Source organism: Periplaneta americana, chromosome 2 (genome assembly GCF_040183065.1).
Source record: "Periplaneta americana isolate PAMFEO1 chromosome 2, P.americana_PAMFEO1_priV1, whole genome shotgun sequence".
Classification (NCBI taxonomy): domain Eukaryota; kingdom Metazoa; phylum Arthropoda; class Insecta; order Blattodea; family Blattidae; genus Periplaneta; species Periplaneta americana.
The window spans coordinates 18141873-18165481 of record NC_091118.1 but is presented as its reverse complement, the minus strand read 5'-3'; the positions used below and the strand labels follow the sequence as shown (position 1 = coordinate 18165481).

The 23609-nt window shown below is 35.2% G+C and overlaps 1 protein-coding gene across 1 annotated transcript; it reads right to left on the bottom strand.

The window, feature by feature from the left end:
• Positions 1-2781: 2781 nt before the first annotated feature.
• On the bottom strand, positions 2782-16544 carry LOC138714670 (apolipoprotein D-like). The gene is made up of 5 exons (XM_069846734.1): positions 16401-16544; positions 12672-12805; positions 10974-11056; positions 7614-7709; positions 2782-3044 (listed from the first exon to the last, which is right to left on the bottom strand). The coding sequence occupies exons 1-5, from the start codon at positions 16515-16517 to the stop codon at positions 2884-2886; spliced, it is 591 nt and encodes a 196-aa protein (XP_069702835.1). The 5' UTR covers positions 16518-16544; the 3' UTR covers positions 2782-2883.
• Positions 16545-23609: the final 7065 nt, after the last annotated feature.

The following is a 23609-nucleotide window of genomic DNA, read 5'->3' as shown; positions in this document are numbered from 1 at the left end:
ATGAATGATTGAAAATTACTTTTTCCACGTAAATCACATATTTCAATAATTTGATGTTACACCTTTTTTTCTGGGGAGGTCTTCTTACTGTAAAATAGTTGAACATTAAACTGACTACTCTCTGCTACCCAATCTGTTCACATTAGTGAACTATGTCTTTAATATTCAAACATAACAGAATCGCCAACATTTAATTACTGACTAGCTGAACAGAAGTAGCCTTTGTCTCCAACTTAAATTCAAAATGGGCTTTATCTACAAACAGACGATTTTATACTTCAATAATCATATATGTTATAAAACTGGCATTTTCTGTAAAGAATGGGTATTCATCATATCTGTTCAAAATTGTTAGATTGGCAACACTTATAACCAGTTTTTTTCCCATCATTCCCATTAGAAACACTTTGGCCCAGTGCGGCAAATTGAAGAATTTCCATCATATGCCTTGCCTCATAAGAATTAAACACCCCTGTTCTGAGCAGCCATTACGTCATCACATTACTGCAATACCTCTGATTAGTCATGAGGCCAGCATCGGACAATAGGAGAGAATTGTAGCAACCTTCGTATTTGAAATTCTAGTCTAAAGTCCAGGATAACAGAAAGGGTTTGGAATTGAACGGGTTACATCAGCTGCTTGTCTATGCGGATGACGTGAATATGTTAGGAGAAAATCCACAAACTATTAGGGAAAACACGGGAATTTTACTTGAAGCAAGTAAAGCGATAGGTTTGGAAGTAAATCCCGAAAAGACAAAGTATAATTATGATTATGTCTCGTGACCAGAACATAGTACGAAATGGAAATATAAAATTGGAAATTTATCCTTTGAAAGGTGGAAAAGGGAAATGCCTATTATTATTTGGTTGAGAAGCTTCGTCATTCAGTCTGCTTTCGAAAAACCTGAAAGTTAGAATTTATAAAAAGTTACATTACCAGTTGTTCTCTATGTTGTGAAACTTGGTCTCTCACTTTGAGAGAGGAACAGAGGCTAAGGGTGTTCGAGAATAAGGTGCTTAGGAAAATATTTGGGACTAAGCGGGATGAAATTACAGAAGAATGGAGAAAGTTACACAATGCAGAACTACGATGGGGATCCAGGAAATATGGACCGTTCATGCATACCCGCCGTGCAGCTGACTCCCCTTCCTTGTTTGAAGGTCAACTGGCTTCCTTAACATGTGTTCTCATAATGTTGTGAGTACTGGTTGCAACAAGTCGCCATTGTGCATTTTGTGTTACTTCATAAATGAACGACGTGATTGATAATCCCGCCGACTGTGAGGTGAGGAGTGTGATTCGATTTTTGAATGCCCGACATTTAAAACCTGCAGGAATTTACCGGCAATTGAAAGAAGTGTATGGTGATACTGTAATGAATGAAAGAAATGTGAGAAAATGGTGCGAAATGTTCAACAATGGGCGAACAAATGTCCACGATGAAACTCGACCTGGACGCCCATCACTCATCACAGAAGACCTGAAGACTAAAGTGAACGACAGAATCTTGCAAGACAGGCGCACATCACTCGACGAATTGCATATTGCCTTTCCTGACATTTCTCGTTCTTTGCTTGGTGAAATTGTGTCGCAACATCTTGGCTACCACAAAATCTGTGCACAATGGGTTCCACTGCAACTGAGTGACCAACACAAAACTCAGAGAATGGCCTCAGCATTGACATTCTTGATGCGATATCACACAGATAGAGACGCCTTTCTTGATCAAATTGTGACTGATGATGAGACCTGGGTGTCTCACAACACCCCAGAGACCAAGCGCCAATCACGTCAGTGGCATCATCCCTCATCACCCAAGAAACCGAGAAAATTCAAACAGACTCTCTCAACACAAAAAGTCATGGCTACTGTCTTTTGGGATCGCAAAGGTGTTCTTTTGCTGGATTTCATGCCAAAAGGCACTACGATCAATGCAAATCGTTATTGTGAGACTTTACGAAAACTACGGCGAGCCATCCAAAACAAGAGGCGAGGAATGCTTTCGAGAGGAGTTGTGCTTCTTCACGACAAAGCCTGCCCGCACACTGCTGCTTCAACTCGAGAAATGCTGGATCAATTCGGTTGGGAAATCTTTGATCATCCGCCCTATAGTCCAGACCTTGCTCCTAGCGATTTTCACCTTTTCACTAAGCTGAAAGACTTTCTGGGTGGTACGCGTTTTGGAAGTGATGAAGAGTTGAAGAAGACAGTGAACACCTGGCTTAATGAACTGGCGGCAGAGGAGTATAACACGGGAATTCTAAAGCTAGTGAACAGATACGACAAATGTTTAAATGTAGGTGCTGATTATGTAGAGAAGTAAAGGAAGCTTCAGTTATGTAATAGACTTTGTTTTTTTTTTTTCAAATAAATTTATATATATTTTTTAATTATTACAACAAAACGATCGTGATTTCCTGGATCCCCCTCGTACACTCATTGTATTCTTCACCTGGCATAATTAGGAATATTAAATCCAGATGTTTGAGATGGGCAGGGCATGTAGCACATATGGACGAATCCAGAAATGCATATAGAGTGTTAGTTGGGAGGTCGGAGGGAAAAGACCTTTGGAGAGGCCGAGACGTAGATGGGAGGATAATATAAAAATGGATTTGAGGAATGTGGGATATGATGGTAGAGACTGGATTAATCTTGCTCAGGATAGGGATCGATGGCGGGCTTATGTGAGGGCGGCAATGAACCTGCAGGTTCCTTAAAAGCCATTTGTAAGTAAGTCTAAGTTCGGCAAATAAATTATAATGAAAGTTATGTCCTTGAATCATGATTACATGTAATGCAAAGTAATTTATTTTTGCATTTAAAAAATAAAGGTGGGTCTTACATGTGACAGAGTCCTAATATACATTATAGTACCATCACACGTTTACTGTGTTGTCACGGACAGGATCAGGACAATTTGTCTGCACCTCCAGCTCGTACTGACTTCGATTCACTCCAATTCTTGCAAGAATCGCATCTACCTCGTGTAAGGCATCATCATCTAATGTCTTCTGTCGGCTCGAAATGCTGGACAAGGCTGTGAATTGCATAGGAAAGAAAGTATAGAATATTACTTTACAAGTAAATTTGCTTGTAATTAATACAGATCAAAAATAACTGACATGAACATAACAGTTGAATTTCTTTATCGTGTTCGAGTGAAATTACCATTTATAGTTTATACAGGGTGTGGCAGAAAAGTCTAACACATCTCAAATTGTAACTTTTTAAATTTAAAATTCACCATGCTTGACAGGCTTTAATTTCAGAATGAATCATGGCAATTTTGTTCATTTTCATCTTTCAGGATACATAAATGAGCACAATATTATGGCTATTGGAGTCAACAAAATCCTTACGAATTTCACGAGGTTCCTCTTCATTCTGCCAAAGTCACAGTTTGGTGTGGTGTGAAATTTTTCATCATCATTGGACCTTATTGCTTCGCCACAACAAAGTGACGCTGAATGTTACCAACATATGCTTGAGAACTTTCTTTATCTTGAAATGTGCTGGCTAATAATTAGGAACCTGTGGTTCCAATAAAATGGAGCATTGAACCATACAGCCGGGATTTCATTGGATATGCTATGCTACAAGTTTCTAGGACGACCCCAATCTTGATTTGTAAACATTGCATGGCCTGCTAGATCACCAGATCTGACTGTCCCAGACTTCTTTTTGTGGTGTATGCTAAAGACATGTGTATACCAGACACAGTCAACAGCGATTGAAGATCTAAAGAGAAGAATTCTAGCAGAGATTGGTCCTGTATCACAGGAAGAGTTCTGGAAGTCAATGACTGTCATGTTTTTAGATTAAATAAATGTGTTGACTGCAATGGAGGCCATCGAAAATTCCACCTTCCTCTTACCCTTGATCCATGTATCTTAATGTTGTCTGTCGCCTGATATCTTCTTCTACCTTGAATTTTCCTCTGTTCACCATTCCTTCCAGTGCATACTTAAGTAGGCAGTTTCTTCTTAGCCAGTGGCCCAACCAATTTCTTTTTCTCTTCCTGATTAGTTTCAGCATTATTCTTTCTTTATCCACTCTTTCTAGCACAGTTTCATTTGTTATGCTATCTGTCCATTTCACACACTCCATTCTTGTCCGTATCCACATTTCAAATGTTTCCCTTCGTTTTTTTCTATTTCGTTGTAATGTCCATATTTCTGCCCCATACAATGCCATACTTCACATGGAGCACTTCACTAGCCTCTTCCTTAGTTCTTTTTCTAAAGTCTGCAAAATATGCTACTTTTTCTGTTATTTATCTATACAGGATGGAAGTGAAATAACCCTGCAGATTTTCAGAGCGAATAGTTCATGTTGTATGTAACAAAAGGTGTAATGCATATTGGTGAAAAGTCTATAATTTTCTCAGAAAAAAATCCTTTCCTCCAAATGTTGAATACGCTCTTATTCTGAACCTACTGCGAGTAGGATCGTGATTTTTATCCATATCGATAGAAAATCTGTTCTTGGTCCACTTTTATTCTTGATTTATGTAAATGATGTGTTATTGACTGATTAATGCAAGTATAATGGGGTTATGTATTCATATGCGGATGATACCGTAATTCTTTTTGGTGAAAAATCTTGGAAAGGCACTTATATTAATGCAAATAATGGATTACAGGTAATTAAAGAGTGGTTTGACTCAAACACTCTTTCCTTAAACGTCCAAAACAACTTCTGTTCCGTTTGAATGTCCCATATTGACCGAATCCTCAGAAGTTAAGTATTTAGGCATTACAATCGACCAACACTTACAATGGAATAAACATATTTCATATTTATGCAATAGATTACATAAAACAATTTATATCTTTGTTATACTTTTGTCATACTTACCAGTTAATATTTTACGTCTCATTTATTTAGCTTTATTTCAATCCATTCTCCAATATAGAATTTTAGGATGGGGAAATGCTTGTAATTCTAATCTCACTCCACATACTTATTCAGAAAAGAATCATTAAAATATGCCTTAATAAACCAATTGATTACTCATCCGAGCTTTTGTTCACTGATTGTAATGTTTTGAAAATTAAACAGATTTATTATATTACCTTATTAAACTTCATACATAAAAATCATAATAAATTCAAATTGTATCATCATAAATATGGAACTAAAAGATCCGATTTTATACGACTAGAGGAACCAAAATGTTTCACAAGCACAGCTTTTAGCCATGGTACCTACTTTGGTCCAAGGTTATATAATAAAAGAATTGAAAAATACCCAAATTTGAAAAATTTTAGTATCAGAAATTTAAAAAATAGCATTAGGAATTTAATTTTTGAAGAATATGTATTGATTTAATATGTATATATATATTTCCGTGATTTAAACTCTTAAAATTGAAATTGTATTTTTAAAGTTAATTGATTCCTATAATTTTTTTTTCTTGACCCACTTTGTGTGAAATAATTATCTTTGTTTGTGTTAAGTATGTGTTTAGATAACTCCCTCAGCACGAGTTTTTACTCCTTCAGGGAAGAATTAAGACTGTATTTTTGTACTTGTTATTTTACTAACAAACAATAACAGTTTATTCCTCTGGCGTATTACAATAGTGTGGACTAGTTATTGTGTAAATTTAATTTAAAAACCAATAATTTCAAGCCACTGAACGATGCGAACAGATTGCAACATTGTAGCGAGAGAGAGATGAAAGGTAGTTCACTGAGGCAGACAGACCTGAGTTCGTTGACCTCTTAAATCTCTATTATGAGAAGAAAGAGCAGTGTGTTAGCAGCAATGAAACTTCCAGTGGCATAGTGTCAATGTAAGCTAAAAAGCTCAGCTTCCCAGTTAATAATAATTTCATAATAAACCTGCAGTTTATGGACAAAATTATTTATTAATTGTAATAGAATTTATATATAAATTTATATATAATATAAAAATTGGAGATTTATCCTTCGAAGGGGTGGAAAAATTCAAATATCTTTGAGCAACAGTAACAAATATAAATGACACTCGGGAGGAAATTAAACGCAGAATAAATATGGGAAATGCGTGTTATTATTCGGTTGAGAAGCTTTTATCATCTAGTCTGCTGTCAAAAAATCTGAAAGTTAGAATATATAAAACAGTTATATTACCGGTTGTTCTGTATGGTTGTGAAACTTGGACTCTCACTCTGAGAGAGGAACATAGGTTAAGGGTGTTTGAGAATAAGGTGCTTAGGAAAATATTTGGGGCTAAGCAGGATGAAGTTACAGGAGAATGGAGAAAGTTACACAACGCAGAACTGCACGCATTGTATTCTTCATCTGACATATTAGGAACATTAAATCCAGACGTTTGAGATGGGCAGGGCATGTAGCACGTATGGGCGAATCCAGAAATGCATATAGAGTGTTAGTTGGGAGACCGGAGGGAAAAAGACCTTTGGGGAGGCCGAGACGTAGATGGGAGGATAATATTAAAATGGATTTGAGGGAGGTGGGATATGATGATAGAGACTGGATTAATCTTCCTCAGGATAGGGACTAATGGCGGGCTTATGTGAGGGCGGCAATGAACCTTCGGGTTCCTTAAAAGCCATTTGTAGGTAAGTAAGTAAGTAAGTAAATAGAATTTATATTTACGCGTTAAATATTGTGATGCATCAGCTCAGGATGATTTGTGATTCACCAGTAAACAAGAAGCCTGCACACACCAGCTTCCAAGCAGACTGGTTTCTTACACTCATTCTTCTGTGTAACTCACCCCGCAGATTTTCCATCCCTTTCTAACTAAACTACACTGGCCGCAAGGCTCGCAGGAAGCTAGCTTTGACATTGAAAATAGGTAGTTTCCGAGTTATCCCTTTTCGTCAGTTATGTTCAGTTGAAGTGTCAGTGTGCATTGTGGCTGATATGATAAATAATGAGTGAAATAACAGTTCCTGACAACAATTTACTTGAATTTTTTAGGACAATTCTATTATCAAGACTGGCTTACGAACAAAAGTGTGATCTAAAAAACAAATGACCGACTCCCTTGCTGTTAATGAAGGACACACTCAAAATACAGACGCATACTTACTTAATGATACTAATATTGTATCTATTGACTGTTAATATTGTGATTTATCTAAGTATGACAGGGAGTGAGCGAATGTTATATGTACTTATACATGTCTATTTGTTAGAGATATGTGTAAACCGTGAAATCATATTTTACTACATACCATTTGAGGTCATGCCTTATTGGTGTTACGAGGTTCCAACCAATCTTCGACTCCTGACTTGACATTGACTACTATTTATTTTAAGACTATATTTTTGTAATACGTTTTCTCATATCGCATTAAAGACAACTTGAGTTAGCTTCCCCTGCTCAAAATTTCATGCTACGCCACTGGAAACTTCTAACTCAATTTTCTATTTAACCGTGCATTTAATCACAAACGTAATAAAGGTTTTCTGTTCATTTAAGTGTACCCTATTGTTCCTTTTAATCTGCAGGATTATTTCATTTCCACCCTGTATATGTATGTATTTATGAATAAGCGGGTTTGGTCAGGTAGGTCAGTTGTGATAATGTCATTAATGTATCTGTGTTACATACGAATGATGATTCTCATTGTGCACTAAATCGTACTTACCAATAATTGTATTATCTGTGATTTCAAAGCATGCCCATCTCACCATGTAGCGATTGTAGTCACTTGCCAGGATCCATAAATTTACTCCATACAAGTCTGAAAAAGGGAGAAACATATTTATGTCATCTCTAAAAGTATAAAGATTAAATAATTTTGAAGGAAAATATCCTCTCAAATTCGAAATATTGGATTGGTGCATAAGTTCGTAGCGTTTTTCTGTACTTTCATTCATCTGTTATCCATGTTTCCATAACAACCAAGTATTTATTTACTCTACGAACTTATGCCACAGTCTAGTATATACAGTCACGAAGCTCAATACATAGGAAATATGCATCCATAGATAGTTGCTAACCACTAGGATCGCTACTATTGCCTCATCACAGACAATGCGAAATAGTACCGGCACAGTCTATTGTTCCTAGCACCCTCAACAACTCAAGCAGTTTTAAGTCTCTTTGTTTGTTCTTTTTCCAGAGGTCCGCAGAAGACGCTCTTTTTCTATTAAAAGCGTCCTTTCTTCATTGCTGTCCTCCTTTTGACTTCCTGGCAGCAGCTCATGTTACTACGAGTACTTATAGTACATCCCAAGTATTTGAAGCTGTCCATCTGTTCCACTGCCTCATTTCGAATTCGCAAGTTCTTTAGTTTCTTCCGATAACCATGACTTTCGTTTTATTTGCATTTATCTTTATCCCATAGTGCACTCAGCTGTCATTTAGCTCCAGTACCTTGTCCCTCAGTATCGTGTTGTCTTCTGCTAACAGTGCTATATCATCAGCAAATCTTATGCACTTTTATTCTTCTTCCTCCTACTATCACCCCTCCTATGTTCTGAAAACATTTCTTCACTAAACCCTAATTACATTTCTTCAGAAAAGGCATTTGAAAGCAGCATTCTTGAACAGGAACTTATTTATTTTGACAAAACTTTTAATAAAAAAGTGAAATATGGGAAAAAGACATCCTAATAGCATTTTTTTTTTCTTTCTTGCACAGAGGAATGACCCGAAGGCTTAAACTGCAGCCTGAGGCTTATTGTGCTTAGCACTCCTGTTCTGTGAATGAGGGTAGCCGAATTGCCATGCTCTTGTACAAGTATAGCACACCACACCATGAACTTAACCCAGGCTATTGTAAGAATATTGTTTATATAGTTTTTTTTGTGTGTGTCAGTTTGGTTAGTTTGATTCCGTGTATAGTTGGTATGGTTCATGTATTTAGTTAGTATAATTTTTGTGTTCATTTGTATGGTTTTGTGTGTTTTAGTTTGGATAGTTTGACTCCGTGTATAGTTGGTATAGTTTATGTATTTAGTTAGTATAATTTTTGTGTTCAGTTGTATGGTTTTGTGTGTTTTAGTTTGGATAGTTTGACTCCGTGTATAGTTGGTATAGTTCATGTATTTAGTTAGTATAATTTTTGTGTTCAGTTGTATGGTTTTGTGTGTTTTAGTTTGGATAGTTTGACTCCGTGTATAGTTGGTATAGTTCATGTATTTAGTTAGTATAATTTTTGTGTTCAGTTGTATGGTTTTGTGTGTTTTAGTTTGGATGGTTTGACTCCGTGTATAGTTGGTATAGTTCATGTATTTAATTAGTATAATTTATGTGTTCAATTATATGGTTTTGTGTGTTTTAGTTTGAATAGCTTGATTCCGTGTATAGTGGTATAGTTCATGTATTTAGTTAGTATAATTTTTGTGTTCAATTGTATCATTTTTGTGCGTTTAGTTTAGATAGTTTGTGTGTTCAGGCTGTACAATTTATGTGTGCAATTGGTATAGGTTTTTGTGTATTTAGTGTGTGTGTGAGTTAAGACTATGTATGTATTCAGTTTGTGCAATTTTTTTCTTTTTTCTTTTTATCGTGTGTTTAGTGTGGACAGTTGTGTCCAGATTATAATTTATGTGTTCAGTTTGCATATTTTTGTGGATGTTTAGTTTGCATAATTTATGTGTTTAGTCTGTATTGTTTTTCGTGTTTAGTTGGTATAATTTGTTTATGTGTTTAGTTTGTAAGTGTATAGTGTAAGCTTTCTTGGACTGGCTCCCCAAGTGTAGTAGACCTTCAGCTCACCCTACACTCTCCTGTAGGAGGACGTTGCCCTTATGGGATTTCAGGCTTTTCGTATGTATTGTAAGGATGATGATGATGATGATGATGATGATGATGATGATGATATATGAATTAATGATGGCGAAATGAGTCCGAGGTATAACGCTGACAATTACCCAGCAATTCTGCTTCAATTAGTTGAGGAAAAACCTCGGAAAAAACCACAACCAGGATTTGAATCTGGGCCGGCTCGTTTCACAGTCAGACGTGCTAACCGTTATTCCACAGCGGTGGACTTCTAATAGCATAGCTTTTCATTTTAATTATATAATTGTAGCACTTTTCTTATCGATGAACCTCCACTACTCGAAATATAATTTCACTGTTTGGCAGAAGAAAGACATCATCATTAAGTGGAGAGGATGGTGGAATTCTAATTTATTTGTTATTTGTTTAATATTTTCAATTTTTGGTAGGTCCCACGTCACAGTCAAGTAAGTGAAACCTTAAATCCACTACCAAAAATGTTTAATAAATTAAAAAGGGCCCGAAATTTAACAAAAAAAAACCCTCTCTTAGATATTTACTAAAAGTTATATAATTCAGTCAATTTTTAAGATATTCACAAAATGCTACAATTTTACTCACAAAAAATGTATAAATTGTTTAGATTTGAATTTTAATATTTCACCTGAGTCAAGCAATACAAGCTTATGAAAATGATCAATTTTTATTTTATAGTCAGTGATTTGGATATTGGAAATTATTTTCACACTTACAGAAAATATCGAAATTCTAATCTAGACAAAAGTTGACGTATAATCTACTAAAGTTGTGTCAAAAGTTTCATGAACTTCCCTTAAGTGATTTTTTAGGTATATCCATTTTTGTAAGTACCATGTCAGAAAATCAAACTTGCGGGAAGTGAACAAAAAGCATGTCATTTGACATTTACAATTCCCAGGGCGCAGGCCATTTAAAAATGCCTACTAATGACTTCCAGTCGTGCAAGATGGCCAATAAAATAATATGCATTATGTTCTACATATATCAAAGAACAGTTTTAGGCAATATATATATATTTTTTTTAATTCAACTTTTTCGCCAAATTTCACCATCCTCTCCCCTTAATAGAAAACAATAATATGAGACTGTTTTGAATTTAGGTTTTGGGTAATCCACCGTGTCTTGAAACTTGACAAATGTAAAATTCCTGGACACAGTGGATTACCCAAAAGTGTAATTTCAATTACAGTAACCCTTGAAAGCCTAAAAACTTATATAATGTGATACCAGTACTTACCTCCCTCAAGAGTGATGTTCATAGTTAGCTTACTTGTGTCTGACAGAGATGACACGTGAACATCGTGTTCATAAGTTCCTGTACTGTAAATAAATAAAAAAGACTTTATAGTAATGTTATAGTCCAGTTTATTACCTGCCTTAATTTTTAGAAATTGATGACAACAAGAAATGGGGAACATTAACTATATCTCATTTACTATATATTCTTATTTAAGGACCTCACTGTCCTCTATTGAATATCATGTATTCCATGACTTTGGGTAGTCACCACGTAAATATTATTAATGGAGAAAAATTCGTTCTGGCACTGGGAATCGAACCCAGGACCCCTCAGCTTGGCGTGCTGAGTCCTCTTAATCAACAGAGCTATTCCAGGATTCAATCTATAGCACTGGCTGAACTCTTCTCCTTCATCATCAGTGACCTACTACCTGCATTTTAGACATTATATGTCATATAATTATACAAGAGCACATATTTCAATACTTTTATGGCCATTTTCAACAACAATTTTAGATCACTGTTAACATACATACAGTATATATATTCTTATTTGAGGACCTCAGCTCAGTTGGTTATCAACGTGCCAAGCTGAGAGATTCTGGGTTCGATTCCCGTTGCTGGAACGAATTTTTCTCCATTAATAGTATTTACGTGATGACTACGCAAAGTCATGAAATAGAGAGCTGCAGAATAGGCCTTACAACCCGGTTTTCATTTGACCGATCAGAGAGCATACGACTAAATTTCAACCAATTGCCCCTGATGTTTCACAGGCTAGACAGAACATTGACATTTTCTGAGTACACAAACAGAGTAACAGTTGAAGGGAATTTGCCACGTGTAATTTAGAAAACGTATTTGCTTAATATAGATCTACAATTGATTGCATACTTTATTACACTTATCTTTCATAACATATATAGATGAACAACTGGACACTGGTAACAACAAAGGAAATAAGTGTAATGCATAATATGAAATGCAAGAATAGAATAAATTACAATTACTTACCGATACTAAGTAGAAGAGAAAATAAGTAACATTCTATTGTAACGTTTACATTTCAAACTCAAAATGCATACCTCTAAAACAGTAGTTGTTAATGTATTTTAATTACTCTAAGCAGATACATTATTTCAGTAATAAATCATTTTTAAGAAGATATGTTTTCCTCTTCACGTTACCAATTGTAATACATGAATGAATCAATCAATCAGTGAATCATTGAATCAGTCAATGAAATCAATGAGTCGATAGATGGATTGATGGATGATTAATTGATTTATTAATCGATTGTAGTGAGAGAAGAATTATCAATTATATAGTAGGTCTATACGATGATAATCGCATCTTTGCAAGGGCTCTTGGAACTCCTGGTGGTTCAATGTGGTCTGCCTTTGCCATCCACCCACGAAGTGTGAGAAACAACTCGAATATTCGTTAAACAGAACCTGAGACACTCCGCGAATACTGACTACATTGCTATGTGTTCAATAGCAATATATAATTTCTATTTTTCGTAACAAGTTGTGTATGATTCTATCATAGAATACACAATATTCGATAGAGGACGGCGAGAAAGTTAATAAGCATGTCGTTATTCCAATAAACATAACAAATGTTCATAAGTATGAATCTTTTGACAAATTTAATGAAAACTTTCTGGTGTGGACACACCCTGAGTCGGACTTACGTGACATTGAAGTCATATTCATCTGCTCTGATGAAGCCCTCAGGAGTAAGGGAGAGAGTATCAGTTGAACAAGTTTCATTGGCATCTTCAAAATCAGTTTTGAAGTGATATATTTCGTACCATGTACCCAGAATCTGCAATAAAGAAATATATTGGGATATACTGATAGTCACTGATAAACTCCTGCCAAGAGACTAAATATCTTAACAGTTATTTATCGTATAGACGCAGACATACCTGACTTTTTAATAATACCTACATATCGTCGTTGATTTTATGAAACCTCCTATGTGACTTTACAGGAAATAATTTTTCAGGAGAAAGAAAAAATTAATTAAAAATTAATAGAGTAAGAAGTCAGAAATGGGTTCATTTCTTCAAGAGCCAATTTAACTGTGTTGGATTCCTAAAAAATCGTGTGGCAGCGACAAAAATAAGGAAGCCGTAGAGGCTACTGAATTGTTACATCAGCTAGAAAAATTTGACACCTTTTTTTTTTTTTTGGTATGTTTAGACGATATTCTTGCTCTTGCAAATTCATTATCGGAAGCACCTCAGTCTCCAAAAATGGATATTAGTAAATGTTCATCCTTCATTAGGGCAATGATATAAAACTTTTCAAAGCTCTGAAACGAAGAAAAATTGGACAATCATGTCAAACACAAGGCTTTGTAATCTAGCAGCTTTATCCATTGAGAGGGAGAAAAGTTGGGATTTGTTGAAGGACCCATCATCAGCAATCGACAGATTCGTTGCTAGGAAATCTCGACAGCTCCAGTTCACCTTATGAAGCGTTTGTATAGATATGCCTTGCGTGATTGTTTATCATAATTTTGCATGTTATTAAATAAGACTTCCGAGAATGAGTTTCAAGAGAGCTGACAGCAGCGGCATTTTCAGGAGATGGGTCAGGCACTTTCTAAACCCTGCATATGTGGCCCGCCCAAAATAATTAGTCTTGCTACGCCACTGCTATAAAGTCACATATGATGTTTCATAAAATCAACGACCATGTTTTATGTATTTTCAACAATGTATTTCTTTATCACGTTGTCAATCATATTCCTGTTTATATCTTATTTTCAAGAACTATTATTCAAAAGACATAGGCCTATATAATCTATACTAATAATAAATCTGTAGCCGAAATTTTTCTGGTAATTTTCGATGTTCCAAAGATAATTGGTCTTAACATATATAATTAACCACCCTGAAACCGAAAATCGCTTTTTTGACATTTTTGTCTGTCTGTCTGTCTGTCTGTCTGTCTGTCTGTCTGTCTGTCTGTCTGTCTGTCTGTATGTTTGTTACCTTTTTACGCGATAATGGCTGAATGGATTTCGATGAAAATTGGAGGTAAATTAAGTTCGTTGTAACTTAGATTTTAGGCTATATGGTATTCAAAATACATTATTTATAAGGGGGCCTGAATTAATTATTATTGATTTTTGTGAAAAATGTTACATAACAAAAGTTTCTTTAAAAATAATTTGCGATAAGTTTTATTCCTTGAAAAATTTTGATAGGACTGATATTTAATGAGATAAATGAGTTTTAAAATTAAAATAACTGCCATCCAAGGCCGTGTAATGAATTAAAAAACAAATGAGTTCGTCTATAAGGGGCCTTGGACAGCAACAATCGAAAGCTATGAAAGATAGCCTACAAAGAATGTTTCTGTGTTTGTATGAAGTAATATCGGAAGCTAAATTAACCGATTTGTATAATTAATTATTATTTCACCACTGGAAAGTGTAGTTTCTCTAGATGGACATAATGCTATAATGTTATTACAGTAACTTCTGATATAATATAATATAATATAATATAATATAATATAATATAATATAATGTAATATAATATAATTTAAGTTATTTGAAGGGTTCAGTACCATAGTGGGCCAAGCGCCATTTACTGAATACGTAGAAAACAAGGGTTAAAATTAAGTTGTTACCATAATTCAATGGAAACCTATAACAAGTAAAATAAAATATACACATTAAATCTAAATGATGTCAATCTTCATTAAACTATGGTTGCATGTAATAAAAATTAAGAAACATGTTAAAGGAATTGTCATTCAACCAAATGGGTGTCTCTGGACCAAAATGATCGCATTTTAATTATTTAAATACAATTTCAATTAAGTAACATATTAAACGATTTATCCTTCTATCAAACACGAATTTTCCCTGGATCAAATGTCCTATTTTAATTATGTAATTACTTTATATTTATTTCTAACAGGTGCAGCGGAGCGCACGGGTACAGCTAGTAAATAAATAAGGCTACAAATAAAAAGATAAACTTTTATTTTCTGGATTCTACACAAAAAGTATTTTTATATAATCCCAAAAAGATATCTGAATTCATTTATAAAATATGCGGTTAAAGTGCATGCTTGTAATCAGATTTTCGCATATTCAATTCATATAAATAGCTATTAGATTGTCAAAGAAATTAAGTTCATCATCATTGTCATCTTCAAAGTTTAGGCCTGATAGCCTGTCTGTTCCTTCCTCAGTGAAAGTGCCTCCCTATATTAATTACATAAGTCCTTGATGCACTTGAGCTCCAACCAAGACCTTGAACTACTATGGAATTATTTTCCTACTAGCTTTCACTCTTATATTGTTGTTTTGACAGGGTTTATAAAGGAGACTATTATTGTTTGGAACAATAATATAAATTAACGTCCTTCTTTCATGAAGACTCTTTTAATGCATATTTTTCCGAACACTTTAGGTAAACAAAAAAAATATATATTAAAAGATATTGACATATATATGACACTAAAGTAGAATATTACTTAAACAGTAAATAAATATTAGGTTGAAATAATACCACAGTCTAGTATATACAGTCACGAAACTTGAGTTTATGAGGGTACTAGGGACAATAGACTGTGCAGGTACTATTTCGCATTGTCTGTAATGAGGCAATAGTAGCGATCCTAGTGGTTAGCAACTATCTATGGATGCATATTTACTACGTATTGAGCTTCGTGACTGTATATACCAGATTGTGATAATACACTAACACCATCACATCTTATATATAGACAGGGTGTTAGAAAAAGCATTCAATATTTTGAGATGCGGTAGTATTCATCAAGACAATAGAAAAAAAGTCTAATAAACATGAGTCCTAAAATTATGAGATATGAGTACTTTTTCATCGACATCACAAGAGATGCTCAATGTGATTTTCATTTTAAAATATTCTGACCGATGATAGTACTCACCAAAACAAGAAAATAAAGTCTAGTTAACATGGGTTCTAAAATTAAATTTTGTACGAATAAGGGTTTTGAAATTGGTATTGTAAGAACAGCATATCTTCTAATGTGAGCTCTTTGCTTTTCTTATGGAGTATACAGTATCATATCGGGAATGCAGGTCACATTACAGTTGGGGAAAATCTCGGAAAAAACCTCAACCAGATTATTAGCCCAAGCAGGAATCGAACTCACGCTCAAGCACAGCTCTAGACCAGAAGGAAAACACTTCTGCTGACTATGTCAGTGGCTCTTAGCAGTAATTTACCTGAGATGAAGGTCACCGAACATATTTTTATTTTTTTGCCTCTGGAAAAAGGGAGGTTTCATTTTAAAACTCCTCCCTGTTAGAACGCACTGATAAATTCAGTGTGTAAATAAATTGTCTACAGCGTGGACTACAGAAAGTGTCCTTGTTTGACTCAAGAGTTGACAACTGTTTGTTACTTACTCCTGTTACGTTGAATTCAGATGGAGGTGTCACTTGTGGGCATGCTGTCAAAGTAGATTCAACTACCCCTGCACCACACCAACACAACAGAAGAGCCACCACCCATTTGGTATACATGATGTTCGTAGATTGCAGCTGCTACGATTGCTCTCTGAAAACTGTTCATCTTTTATAGTTACCTTCTGATCAAGTTACAGATAGAGATTGACCTCCTTGACTTTTTGAGAGTTCAGAGAGATAATTGTACAGTTTCTTGGATTCAGCCTATTTTTTTTTAGCAAGAACAAACAGATGGATTACTGGGTCACCTTGCTATATACAGGGTGTTTAAAAAAGTCTCATATTTTTACAGAAGGTATAGTGAGGATCACGTAACAGTAGTTCCTAAAAGGCTAATTTGGTCGTCTCTTCAGTGTTGCCAACTAATACCAGATATCACTAAAGAGGGTAAAATCACAATGGTACGTAACTTACTATTATAATAATAATAATAATAATAATAATAATAATAATAATAAGAATAAGAATAAGAATACTAATAATAATGTAATGTTAACAATGACAATGTCTTGTTTATTTACCACATCTCATCTTTATGTTGCAAGGTGTTTCCTAAATGGTTCAATAATTTATCTATGAAATATTATATTTTCCTCCTGGACTTCTAGCATATTATATTGGTAAATAGGAGGAATTATTATGATCTAATAATACAATTTATTTTGTCAGGCAACATGAAATTTATTGCTTTCACTAAAGAGTTTACGATTCATGAAACCTAACCTAAAAATGTATTTACTTACTTGCATTTTCATCAGTTTGCTTTACTGTAAACTGAAATCATTCCTGCCAACATAACAGTTACAAAATAACTGCCAGTTGTAGTATTTGTCAGTACCCGAAATTCGAAACGAAGTTGGTAAAAGAAAATTCAACCTGAGAGCTAGAAAATCACTATAATCCACTAGCATATTTAGTAATAGTGAAAACATGACTAGGTTTCACCCTTAGGGCATTAAGTAAGCTGATCCGGACTATAGGATAATTCGAAACTATAAAAAAGTTCCCATAAAGATGCGTGCAGAAACAAATATTTGTTGAGATATGGGCCATGCTGTATTGTAGCCTACAATCATTTGTTTAAAAACACAAAACAATGGTGTATGTTTTGAGAGTAGGTAGCATCCATCCATCTATCCATATGGCGCTACAGCCCCTACTGGACCTTGGCCTCCTTTAGAAGTCGCCTCCATTCTTCTCTCCAGCTTGACGTCTCCATCCCCGTACTCCCAACAGTTCTCTTGTGTCCTTTTGGACTGCATCCTCCCATCTTGCTTTTGGTCGGCCTACTGATCTGGTGTTATAAAATTTCCCATTTACTATCTTCCTTGGTATTCTTCCTTAAGGGGACACTCAACTTAAAAATTGGAGAAAAAGTGTCATAGAAATGAAAAATTAAATTTCTGCACTAATTTACGTGACAGAACAAAATCAATATGCAGAATTCTTCCCCTATTCATTGAGAAGTCACAGTCAAATGCACAAAGCCAAAAAATAAAAAATGATAATTAAAAGTGATATTTCAATTAATGATTAATTGAAAACTGAAATATTTATAATTTTGAAAAGTATTGGATCTAATGAGCTGAGATTTTGCATGTTACTTTCCTTGTGTATATTAAACTTTTTCTCCAAATTTAAAAAAGATTGGTCAAATAGGAAAAAAGTTCCAAAATATAGTTCAGTGTCCCCTTAATATTAAGTCTATATTGCTCAAGTTGAGATACTAGGGCCTTTAATATTCCACTTTTAAGAAGCGTTCGAACATTCCATGTGCCGAAAGTCAAATCCATTTTCTTGCCATGTCGTTTCCTTTGATTTCTTTGATTCTGTCCTATGGGTTTCGTAACCTGTATAGTTTTCTGGGATGAGGTAGTCGGCCTCACGCCCAACCCCCAACATTGAGGACCAGGGTATCCCTTTTAGTCTGGATCATCTCCTTCGACCTGTCCGGCAAGGGAGGCCCTGCCAGTAGCACAGCTACCGCCGGCATAGCTCTCGGGATCATCTGACCACTCAAGCCCCACCACTACGACAAAGTAGGGGGTGGGTAGCATCCCTCAACAGAAATAAACAGAGAATATAGTAAACAAAGGTTCAGGATACTACGGAGTCTGTCATTTTACTTGTGTTAGTAAATACGTACAGAATGTACAGTATTCAGTGGTGTAGGCTGTCTTTCTGTTTATGCGCGACAGAGCAACACTCCATTTTCTACACCTCGTGCGACAATACCTAACCTGAAGGTTTGATGGGCAATGGATTGGTCGAGGAGTTCCAGTAGCATGGCCTTCCCGATCACCTGATCTAAATCCTTTGAATTTCTGGCTATGGGGACATTTAAAGACATAGGTGTATACTGCACCCATCAATAACATACAAACGTTACAGGAGCGTGTATCCAATGCATGTGAGCAAATCCAACAACAGCCATGTGTGGTCGCAAGAGTTCGTGATTCACTGAGAAGAAGGGCTGAAACATGTGTAACAATGCGTGGTAACCACATAGAGCACCTTCTGTAGTGTCTACATAACAGAGAGGTGGAAAAAAAAAAAAAATGTTATGTTTTATTTAATGACGCTCGCAACTGCAGAGGTTATATCAGCGTCGCCGGATGTGCCGGAATTTTGTCCCGCAGGAGTTCTTTTACATGCCAGAAAATCAACTGACATGAGCCTGTCGCATTTAAGCACACTTAAATGCCATCCACCTGGCCCGGGATCGAACCCGCAACCTTGAGCATAGAAGGCCAGCGCTATACCAACTTGCCAACCAGGTCGACAGACAGGTGGATATCATAGGCCACAATATAGCATGGTCCATATCTCAACAGATATTTGTTTCCGGACACATGTTTGTTTCGACCAATGCGACCTCCTATAAACATATACGATACTGTTTTAAACACCCTGTATAGACGTGTTCTGATAACTTCTGAACCTTTGTATGACTCCTGCCTCTTGCCTTGTTTTGTTATTTCAGGAGATTATGTATCATGTTGACTGCAACATTTAGATGGAAACTTGCAGTTTATAAACACATGAATTCTGTATGTAAGGCAGAACACACATAGATACAGTATATTTGTTATTGTTTAAATGCATTCTGTGGTCCTTTTTTAGAGGGAAGGGTACATGGTGTAATCTGAACATCATCTTATTACAGATAGTAATGTCATTTAGTACATGTTTTGACGTCACACACACACAAAAGAGCCAAGGATTTTGTGGAATAGAAATTTGACTCAGTTGCCATGGAAATGCTTCCATTATGTCTTATAAACCGTAGCTAAGGAGAAAGACAGGCTATTGCGCGAATCAGAGTCATATGATTATCTCGGTCTAGTCTTGGCCATCGTGACATTGCCTAATGTAAATACATATTCAGAATTTAAAAAAAAAGCAAAGGAATTGCTATTTTAAATTCGCGTTGAATGTGCATTTATATAATGAAGCCTCCAATTCCAAAACTGTCTACATCCATTCTTAACCATTTTCAGGAAACGCCAAAAACTGATAACTTTTTTCCTAATTGTTTGCAGTGTTCGTCATATTTGAAGCTTATTCATGGAAGGAAAGAGGGAATTTAGGCACAACATTCATTAGAAAATTGCTAGAGACATTTAGGTAGATGACGAAACCCCATTATCTCAATTTAAAAAAAAATGGATTTAGACAGTTTTGGAATTGGACGATTCAAACTAGTTCAGTATTGTCCACGTTATGATTAAGAATGTGACGTGCCATAGCCTGCCCTTCTCATTAGCTATGTTATAAACCGAACAATGTGAATGAGACCAATCCTGTGCAAAAGGGAAACTCGCATATCTGTGTGTGTGTGTGTGTGTGTGTGTGTGTGCGCGCGCGCACATATTCATACTTGAAAAAGTTTATTTTAATCCTTAGGAAGGTTTGCAATATTATTTTTTTAAATGATACTATTTGGTTTCGCTTTGGTATTACTCACAGAAAATTGGATATAACAATAACAAGCCCAGATTCAAATTCTAGTTTGGACAAGTTACTTGGTTGAGGTTTTTTCTGGGATTTTCCCTAATTCAGTTAAGAGCAAATGCTGAGTAATTTTCGGCTATGAACCCTGGACTGATTTTGCTGATATCACCTTCATCTCATTCAGACGCTAGATAAACATAGCAGGTGATAAAGTGTCATAAAATAACCAGTTTAAAAAAAAATAGCATTTACTGCAGGGGTTCTTAACCTTTTTTGGCCAAGACCCAAGTTAACTGGGCGATAAATTTTCGCGACCCATGAGCCTATTTTGAAGTTAAACAATGATATTATAATAAAAACAATTTAAAAAGTGTAGCAGTTATTCATTAATTTAGAGTTGTAATATTTTATAATAACTTAATAAGCAATAATTATAAAAATATAATCATAATCCCAAGTACCTTAACATTTTTTTAATTTCATTTTTTCGAGAAACTACAGCGACCATGTTCGAGTTGCGACCCATAGGTTAAGAATCCCTGATTTACTGTATATTCTCACGTGCTTATATTACACAGTCATCATCATCCTTGCATGTATTGGGCCTAGTGGCCCGTTACAGTCTCTTGCCAACGCTTGAACGGTCTGTCCAAGGATTTCTTGCCCACAGGAAGGTAATTTAAAATTTGGCGTGGAATTCTAGAATGAGGCATTCTGATGACATGTGATCTCCAGTTTTGTCTGTATTCCTGTAGGTATTCCGTAATCGGTTCAATCTGCAGTTCTTTCATAATGTCAAAATTTTTAATGTGATCCATTCTCGTGTATCCCGTTGTACGACGCATAAATCTCATTTCTCCCGCCGTCAATCTTTGCTAATCAATATTACGAATCATCCAAGCTTCACTACCTAAACTTAGTACATAGGTCTGGCCAATGTTTTATAAATTCTGGTGCGCGTGTGTTTTTGTCCTAAGGTTGGTTTGAATATCTGATTAATTATCCCCATTGCTCAGTTGAATTTAATAATTTTCTCATTCAAATCTTTTTCTTCTTCATATGAAATTTGGTAACCGAGATAACTAAAATTTTTAACTTGTTCGATGATCTTATTATTGATGCAAATTTTGCTACGGACTGGTTCCTTTCTTAAAAAAGCCATCACTTTAGATTTGTCAGTTGAAATTTCCATATTATACAGTATACCAGTTAATTGTGTGCCTCAAGAATAGATTTTACTTGTTTTTCTAATAGTACATTCTATTTTAACGTATATTATTATCATTATCATTATTATTATTATTATTATTATTATTATTATTATTATTAATCTTCACAAATCTTAAATAGAAAATGTTCATTTATGGATCAGATATTTGAGGCCTGTTGTCCGCTAAACAGGTGACATTGTTGGCTGTAAGTATAGCAGATCCAGTTCCAATTCCTAGCAGGAAAGTGGAAAATGATCTTCCACAAGATCTGATTGTGTATCTCTTGTTTTTTTCTGTGCTGTCTCAAGCAGTGTCTTTTCAGAATACTGACATGATATTACAAATAACTCCATGATACGGAAGACTGATCTTTTATTATAGAATATGACAGATCCATACAAAAATAGAACCTAACTAAGAATATAAAAACTATGCATAAGCAACAACATTCAGCTTAAGAGGGAATGTACAGGTTTGAGCACTAAAAATTCGGGAAATTCAACATTTTTTCCTCAGCAACTGACTCTTTCACTTCGCAATTTGAAATGCTCAGTATTCACTGCTTCTGCAATTCGCGGGTGCTCGTGTAAAGGGGGTTAAGTTGATTTGGCTAAACTGGAATAAGTACAGATTTGAACTATCCACAATTACTTTTCTCTTGTGTTAAAGGGGTTAAGTCATTCTTCCATCTATGATGCAGTTACAGTCCTCCATATTTTGTAACAAAAGGATTTTGTTCAGTACCAAAGGAGAGAAGTTTACAAACCTTGCAATTTGACCTTTACACGAGCACCCGCGAATTATAGGTAGACATTTCAGATTTACTAGAACTTTCATCATTATGAGGAATTATCATAACAAAAAAGTGGCCGTTTTGTGCACTGATGTGCCGTTTTTATGATAATGTCCACAAATATGAATATTTCTGACCCATTCTTTTTTCTATTTATTCCTGAATGTCAAATGAACAATATGAACTACAATCTTTGGAACGTCTACAATAGAAGTATTTTTTTTTTTTTAATTTCTTATGAGAAATTAAATTTTTAATATGAATGAAAGAGTAATGGAACGGAGAAAAATTCTCTCCGGCACCGGGATTTGAACTCGGGCTTTCAGCTCTATGTGCTGATGCTTCATCCACTAAGCCACACTGGATACCCACCCCGGCGTTGGACAGAATCGTCTCAGTTTAAGTTCCAACTCTTGGGTTCCCTGTAGTGGCTACCCTCTACACTACGTCATAGATGTCTATGAACATAGGACCGAAGTCCACACATGTGCTGAGTGCACTCGTTATGAGTGACTAGTTGGCCGGATCCGACGGAATAAGCGCCGTCTTAAATCACGAAGTGATTTACGGATATCATATATATTATTTTAATGTACCGAAGTACATATATTTCCATGCAGATATTCTGCGTCATCATACGTTGAAAGAGTAATGCTTAGTGGATAAAGCATCAGCACGTAGAGCTGAAAACCCGGGTTCAAATCCCGGCGCTGGAGAGAATTTTTCTCCGTTCCATTACTCTTTCATCGTATGATGACGCAGAATATCTGCATGGAAATATCATATGTACTTCGGTACATTAAAATAATATATAAATTTTTAATGTTTTTTAGGTATTTTTTTTAATAAACTGTAAATGCTACGGCAATAATTGTAGTTCATCTTGTTCACAAGTATGAAAGACAGTTGCATGCAAAATTTTACTGAAGTATCTTAAAAATTTACCAAGTTATCACAAAAACTGTTTTGAAAAAAATACAAGTTACATGAAATGAGCGTTAAATATGCCTTATGTGTGGAGAGCTAAATAAGTGCACACTTGCACGTTTATGATCATATCTACCAAAATATTGTATATATCGTAAAAATTACGACACTGACATAAAGATAAATGTCTGATCTATAAAAAAACAAATTGAAAAATGACTTTTTTTACCCTCAAACCTGTATATCCCCCCTTGGGGGAGGGGG

Coding starts and splice junctions, on each gene's coding strand:
- LOC138714670 (XM_069846734.1), bottom strand. CDS start 16,517: ATGTATACCAAATGGGTGGTGGCTCTTCTGTTGTGTTGGTGTGGTGCA. Junction 12,806..16,400: donor CTGAATTCAACGTAACAGGA/GTAAGTAACAAA, acceptor TCTTTATTGCAG/ATTCTGGGTACATGGTACGA. Junction 11,057..12,671: donor GAATATGACTTCAATGTCAC/GTAAGTCCGACT, acceptor ATTTATTTACAG/TACAGGAACTTATGAACACG.